An 8,192-nucleotide genomic window follows, 5' to 3' on the forward strand; every position below is an offset into this window, starting at 1 on the left:
TTTTATTACATGTGTTCAATATTTAAAATTATATTTTAATATTTTTATGAATTCTAAAAGATAAAAATAAGAGATAAGATCAAGTCATTTAAACCACGGCTTTAATAAGTATCGGTTTTTAATAAGCAAGTTTTACGCTCTTATTATTTATAAAACTTGTGAATATGTTGTTAAAAATATAAAAATGATCTTATATGACAAGTTATCGTTAAATAATAATATAAAATAAAATATTGTACACTTAATTATGCAGCGAATCTTTATCTTATAATTAATCCTTAAACAATTAAGAAATTAATGTTCATCACGAAAAACATATATCTTGGTAGCGAGTTCAATAGAATTAGAAAGTTCAGTTACTGCTTTAGTTTCTTAGAAACATTAATATTGAATTAGAAAGTTCAGTTACTGCTTTAGTTTCTTAGAAACATTAATTTATTGATATCTTTTATTTTATATGAATTAATTTTTCTTTCCATTATTTAAAAATTCACTTCAAATAATTATAACAAATTGAATTGGAAAAAATATTAACCGTATCCAACATGCCATTTAAGAATATATTATTTCCAATATTTTTATTTTATTTATTAATCCATTTAAATTGCTATATTTTTGTACTATTTTCAGTTAAAAAACATTAAATAACAAGTATGAAAGTAAATTACTTAAAAATGTAATAAAAAAGTATTAACAATTTTGAAAACAATATTGGGGGCATTTTCATTTTATCATCATAGAATATCAAAATAAATAAATCATTTGTAGGAAAAATATACAATTTAATGAATACTAGCCTAAAAGAATTCAGCCCACCAATGCAAAATGATTAACAAGAAGATAGACTGAGTGACAGGATAAATTTAGGGTGAAAAACAGTATGAAAATAAGAATTATAAAAACAAGAAAAAAGAAAAAAAAGAAAGCGACAAGGACAAAGGAAGACCCCAAAAACAAAAGAGAAAAATAAAAATAAAAAAAGAAAGAAACTAAAGGGCAGAAAAGTGAGGAGCGGCGCGTGTGCTTCACTAGCCAATCATCAGCAACGTGGGAGTTGGGTTCCCGGAAAGTTGTTTCCCACGCGCAGACTCCAGCGCGTGAAAAAGCGTCGCCCTTTTTCTGTCATTCATCTGAGGGTGGAGTAGCCGTACGTGTATCTGCTCCACTCTCATTCGCTTTGCTATTTCGGTCTCATTCACTTCACTCACTCACTCACTCTCTCACATAGCACAAACCTCTTTTCCCTCTCATCATCATAAGCCACCCTCTTCTCCGATCGCATGGACACTCGCCGGAAGCTCAAATCCCGGCCACTCTCCGGCTAAATGCTCCCTTCCCCCGAGTCCCGGAGCGACGACGACGACGATGATGCAGAATACGTGATCGTGATCAGCTCTTCTATTCCAGAGACTACTGTTTCCGTTACAATCTCATCCGCACTCTCTCGCAATGGCGGCGACGAACGCCGGCGCGTTGGTGGAGTCGGCCTCCGCCGACGAAGCGGCGGCGAAGACGGCGCAAAAGCGCTACGAGGGGCTTCTGATGGTTCGAAACAAAGCGATAAAAGGTAAAGGCGCATGGTACTGGACACACCTGGAACCCTTACTGGCTCACAACACCGAAACGGGACTCCCCAAAGCAGTGAAACTCCGTTGCACTCTCTGCGATGCTGTTTTCTCTGCTTCCAACCCTTCACGCACCGCCTCCGAACACCTCAAGCGCGGCACGTGTCCCAATTTCAACTCCGCCGCCAAACCCATTTCTTCTGTCTCCCCCGTTGTCGTTCCTTCTTCTTCGCCCTCTTCAGCTTCTCCCTTTTCGGCTCAGCACAACCATCGCAAGCGAACAACAACTTCGCCTTCTGCTTCGGGTTCCGGTTCGGGTTCCCTCTACCACGCGCCATCGCGGTTCGGGTCGGCTTTGGTTCCGCAGCAGCCGCATTTGGTGCTGTCGGGTGGGAAAGAGGATTTGGGGGCTTTGGCCATGTTGGAGGATAGCGTGAAGAAGCTGAAGAGTCCCAAAACTTCTCCTGGGCCCGCTTTGAGTAAGGCCCAAATCGATAGCGCGATTGAGTTTTTGGGCGATTGGGTATACGAGTCCTGTGGCTCGGTGTCTTTCGCGAGTTTGGAGCACCCGAAGTTCCGAGCTTTTCTGTCACAGGTTGGTTTGCCGGCGGTGTTTCCGAGGGAGCTGACAGGGGCGAGGTTGGAGGCGAGGTTCGAAGAGGCTAAGGTTGAGTCGGAGGCGAGGATCAGGGATGCGATGTTCTTTCAGATTGCGTCTGACGGGTGGAAGTGGAATGGGAATGTGAATGAGAATGGGAAGAGTTACGATTCTGGGTTGGTGAATTTGAGCGTGAATCTTCCGAATGGGACCAGCTTGTACAGAAGGGCGTTGTTTGTTACTGCTTCTGCGCCTTCCAAGTATGCGGAGGAGGTTCTGTGGGAGACAATAACTGGCATTTGTGGGAATCTCGTGCAACAGTGTGTTGGGATAGTTGCAGACAGGTTCAAGGCCAAGGCTTTGAAAAACTTAGAGAATCAGAATCATTGGATGGTTAATCTCGCTTGTCAGTATCAGGGCTTCAACAGTTTGATAAAGGACTTCGCCAAGGAGCTACCCTTGTTCAGGGCTGTGGTTCACAATTGTCTCAAGCTCGCCAATTTGTTCAATTACACCTCTCAGGTGAGGAACAGTTTCCACAAGTACCAGCTGCAGGAGTACGGCCACACCTGGCTCCTGCGGGTGCCCCTGCACGAGTTTGAATTGGGGCCTGTGTATGCTATGATGGAGGACACGTTGAGCTCGGTTCGGGCCTTGCAGTTGGTGCTACTGGATGAGCCGTTCAAGATGGTGGCCATTGAGGACCAGGGCGCCAGGGAGGTTGGGGACATGATTCGGGATGTGGGGTTCTGGAAGGACTTGGAAGCCATTCATGGTTTGGTGAAATTGGTGAAGGACATGGCTCAGGAGATTGAGGCAGAGAGGCCTCTGGTTGGGCAATGCCTTCCCCTTTGGGATGAGTTGAGAGCAAAAGTGAAGGATTGGTGCTCCAAGTTCCACATTGCAGAAGGGGTGGTGGAGAAGCTGGTTGAGAGAAGGTTCAAGAAGAACTACCACCCTGCTTGGGCTGCTGCTTACATTCTTGACCCGCTTTACTTGGTGAGGGACACCAGTGGCAAGTACCTTCCACCATTTAAGTACTTGACACCGGAACAGGAGAAGGATGTTGATAGGCTAATAACTAGGCTTGTTGCAAGAGACGAAGCACATATTGCTCTGATGGAGCTGATGAAGTGGAGGACGGAAGGGCTTGACCCGGTATATGCTCAAGCTGTTCAGATGAAGGAGAGGGATCCAATTACTGGGAAGATGAGGATTGTCAATCCACAGAGTAGTAGGCTTGTGTGGGAAACTTATTTGACAGAATTCAAGTCCTTGGGGAAAGTTGCAGTGAGGCTAATATTCCTTCATGCAACCTCATGTGGCTTCAAATGCAATTGGTCCTTGTGGAGATGGGTTTATGCTCATGGCCATCACTCCAGGACTGCACTCAACAAGGTCCAGAAGTTGATATTTATTGCAGCTCATTCCAAACTTGAGAGAAGGGATTTTTCCAATGATCAAGAGAAGGACGCAGAGCTGTTCACCTCGGCAAACGGTGAGGATGATGTGTTAAACGAAGTTCTTGTTGATACATCCTCAGTGTAACATTTTTATTTTTATTTTTTTTTAGTTGCCCTCTTCTTTTCTTTTTGGGTTAATTACTCAGTTAGGAATTTTAATTTTTTAGGATTTATTGAATTCTTTCCACTACCCTTTTCTTCCATCTTTCTTTTTCACCCCCTCTGCATTTTGAACACTCACTGGAAGGACTTTGAGCAACTCGCCGTGTTTTACCCTGCCATGATCGTCAAGTTGTTAAATATAGGAAAGCGGGAAAGATTGTAACGCCCGAACTGGAAGGATGTTGTAGAAATTTTATTCCTCTTGTAGTTTGAGATAAATAATATTTGATAAGGGGAAATTTTTATCGATTCTCCTTTGATTTTAAAACCTTCTTTCCACTCAAACTTTCTCACAATGTTTGTAACTTAAGAAGCATGCTTGCATGCATGCATGCATGTTGAAGAGGACTTAATCGTGAAAACATTGTTTATCTGTTTTGTATCTTTCTATCGCTAAAAGCTGTGATCGATAGCTATGAATGCATATTTAGTTGTAGTCTCGTGTTTACGTAGAATCTTCAAAGGTGTCCACTGCATTTGTAAAATCTGGAAAGGTGCTTCGCTTTCAAGCACTCCTACATTGAAGTCTGTTCATTCCAAAGGCAATCAGCTTTCTGTCCCTAAGTCAAAGTTGAGAATGAATCATCCTAATCTCGTCTTGAACTCACATAAGCCATGTGATGCAACTTTATGGCCACTTAATGAGTCACCGTGCTGATTCCTTAATCATCTTGATGTCCAGATTTTTTGTCAGCAGAATATAAAGAAGCTAGGCACTAAGATCCGTCCTCGTTTGTTCTCAAAAGCTGTTGTCCGTCACAAAATAACTTAACTTTCGGCTGGAAAAAGTCTCCACGAATTCAGTTTACAGGGAATCTCATACAAGGATATTAATCAATCTTTATGGGGTAGCTAAAAAAATTCAAAACAGTACCGTTTCCTTCTGTGTTTTTTCTTCACTCAAATCATTGTTTCCATTCAATAAAGAAGCACTTAAAGTTATGAAGTAGCAAAACGTGAAGGATTCTGTTCTACTTTGAAGTATATGGTTAAGTCACTGATATATGTTGCGATTATATACGAACAAATTCATGACTGTAACTTAAGGGAACCATGTGAGAAAAAAGAAAAGAAAAAAAAAAGCGTTGTACTTTGAAAGAGGTTTCCTGTTTAGGTGTAGAAAACATTGGCGAGAGAGGCATGAAATTGTTGGTTGGTGGTGGAACTCATTGGACCATTATCATGAGGAGTTAACCAAAAGTATCCGATAATGGAATTGACTTGAAATCTTTTTGGCACTAAGGAGTCCTTACCAGTCAAGCGTCAAATGCATTATTCTCAAACTCAAGAGAAAAAGGGTTTGTTTCCAAGTGGCAGGTCTACCTAAATCTATCCAATCTCGCTCTTCTGGTCTCAACTATGAACCCACCTTCAAACAAATTAACCAAAAATTATTACGTGTTCATGAAGCACCAATTGATGCATGCTTTTTTTTAAAAAAAAAAGAAGTATTATACTCCTCCACGTAGATTTTAAGCACTGATCATAACTTAAAATTAACGGTGGAAGATCTTCTTGAAACATTTACCTGTTGCTTTTGCGAGAGTATTTTATAAATCTATCATTTCTAACACAAAGTGGAGAAGTCCTTTTCCAAGCATTGCTTGTTAAACGTTAGATATCAAAGTTTTATTGAGTCAAATCATTAATTTTTGTGCTTTGGCTAACTTCTACTTTAAACATTCGAAAGGTTGTGAGGTTGGTGCTGAGCCATTGGATGATGAATGAATCCCATGACCATGATTTTGTGAGAAATGTTCTGAGAAGACCTACAAGGGAAGGCTGTCGGCATGAAGCAGCACAGAAGATGCTGAGGAGCATTCTTCAACAACGAAGATTACCAAAGTTCCTTCCTTTTGGTTTTCTCTTCTCTTTTCTCTTTCAAACGCTTATCCCCACTTTACATGTGGTTTGTGGGGTTGAAAGAAAACTTATTAAATTGATTTGTCTGCTAAAGTTCCATTTCTTAAAGTCTTAAACCGCTTTCAAAAACTGTTTGTTGAAGGAGATCAAAGGTGCTCGTAACAGTTTCATTGCAAAGTAAAAGGGAAGGACTTATGTTGTTGTTATCGCATGTATCAAATCAAACAACAGCATCACAGATGAATGCTCCATATTATTTTCAAATAACAACATAGAAAAGATAAGTCCAATTTAGCTTAGCAGTGATAAAGTGAAATACGTAGATTATTTTTTGTTTTCGACTTGAAGATTTTATATATCATTCATTTCTCTTTTCTTCTTCCCTCCTTTAGGTTTCGAAACTAGGCTACACTAGATTCAATACTGCAACCAAAGTAGTTAAGCTGCCTTTATGCTCTCATTTTCATTTTATTTATAAAAATTAAGCGATTATTTTGTTCAAAATAATCTAAAATGAACGTGCAAATAAAATTGATCAATGGAAAAAACAAGCTCAAACTCAATCCAACGTTTACTTAGAGGGGCTAAATATAGCAAATCCATCTTCATAAAACTAGTTTATACATTGAAACACGATTTTGTATTCAGACTCATGAGAACACTCTTGTAACTAACTTCAAACTAAGTATTCACTTGAGCATGCATGCACTTAATTAAGGGAGTTAATACAACTTTTCAGGGTTTTTTCTATCACTTAATTCTCTCATTAGGTTGGCTTAAGTGGTTTAAAACAAGAAAAAAACATTGATTTAGTGTAATAATTTGATGATGTGGTTTGTATTGTATGTCTTCCTTTTGGGTAAAAAACAAAGGCTAATTGATAGTGTACTTATTATGGTCATATGTGGCAATTATGCTGGCATCGATAATGGCTGGGATGGACCCTCTTTTCTCTTTGGGAGAGTGGATTTAAGTTTTCGATCATTTTCCCTCATGAGCAAAGCAGTTACTCATTATGGAAAAGCTGCCACTACTCTATTTCACCCTTATTTTCCACAGAAAAATTCCTGATATACATTACATATACTTGTTCTTCTTCTCCCAAGAAGAAAAACTTGACGTATTACGTATAAAGAGGTAAATGAAACAGAAACCTGACAAACCCTCTATTCCATGAGACTATGATATAACGTCATAATATATATCATCGGAACTGTTGGAAAGACGAATCTCTCTTTTGGTTGATGATGGTTTTCACATTCACACACCCACCACTGCAAACAGTAAAAAGGTGAAAGGATTAACCTAAGTGGGGGAGTCTTTAACTTTAGGAGAATATTGTAACAGTTGTGGTGTGAGTAGAAAAGTAGGTATATAGAAGAAGAAGGAAGAAAATGGAGTATTGTTGTATTATGTTAATGATGTTGGTGTTGTAATTAGTGATTTAGTGGAGAGACAGAAATGATTGTCGGCAAAGGGTTAGGAAAGCTAAAAGTGAATTGTTTGAGTTTCTCTCTCTAGAGGTTGAGGTTTTTCACGAGTATGGTATGCAGTGCAGGTCTCTAAAAAAATAGTGGTTTGAAGGGAAAGGAAAGGAAATATAATGATTAGTATTGGACGACAGTGTCTTTATACGAGAATCTTCTCTCCTGTTCCAATGCTCTCTAATTATGCAACCTTTTTTAATCTTTATTAATTATTATTGTTGGTTTTACTTAATAGCTGACTTTATTTGTATGTCCTTTTGTTCTCGGAAGAGCATTGATGCTTGACAGAAAGGAGAATGCCGTTGTGACTTGTGCTTGAAGATGGGTACCCACACGAGCTACTACTACTATAGTGTACTACTACTACTCATCCACTCCTCTGACATCTCTTAGTTTTAATCTTACTAATCATTCCATTGCAGCCTTTGTTTCGTTATTTTTCACTAAATTTAATGTCTCACCCCTTTTACCATTTCTTTCTCTTCTCCTTCATCCACCCTATACCTTTTCCTTTTACTTAACATGGCAACATTAATTCTGCATGCAATTAAGGTTTCAGCTTTAAAATGGACTTTGCCTATTACTACTATACTACCACTTTCATATGTACATTCATTCATTAATTAATTTAGTCTTCACCGGGAGAAATCAACAATTGTTGATTGACTAAATACAAGAATGAACAGTAAACAAAATTTAATTAAGTGTTGCATGTCCCTATTATATGGTTGGAGACCAAAACAGTGCATGAAGGTATGGACCACTCTAGAAATTTTACCCTTCAATACGTTGTTTCCGTTCTTAGTCAAAACTGGACATATATTTATAACCTGAATTGAAAATGCTTGCTCTTTGTAGAGAAAGATACGATTTAAACTACTTGACTACTTGTTCACTGTTGTTTCACATGGAAGTATGGTACATAGTTTTATAGTCTCTCTCTCTCTCTCATAAACACGAGTCCAAAAAGTCTTGGTTCTTTTATGTATTTTGACTGAAGTTGGTTTTCCTTATACGTTTTTGCTTTCATTGTGTTTATATATTATATATTATA

The 8,192-nt window shown here is 38.9% G+C and overlaps 1 protein-coding gene across 1 annotated transcript; it reads left to right on the forward strand.

The window, feature by feature from the left end:
• Window positions 1-811: 811 nt before the first annotated feature.
• Window positions 812-4,222, forward strand: LOC106769494. Its single transcript, XM_014655134.2, has one exon. The coding sequence runs from the start codon at window positions 1,450-1,452 to the stop codon at window positions 3,709-3,711; it is 2,262 nt and encodes a 753-aa protein (XP_014510620.1). The 5' UTR covers window positions 812-1,449; the 3' UTR covers window positions 3,712-4,222.
• The last annotated feature ends 3,970 nt before the right edge of the window (window positions 4,223-8,192 follow it).

This window comes from Vigna radiata, chromosome 7, assembly GCF_000741045.1.
Source record: "Vigna radiata var. radiata cultivar VC1973A chromosome 7, Vradiata_ver6, whole genome shotgun sequence".
NCBI classification, from domain to species: Eukaryota; Viridiplantae; Streptophyta; class Magnoliopsida; order Fabales; family Fabaceae; genus Vigna; species Vigna radiata.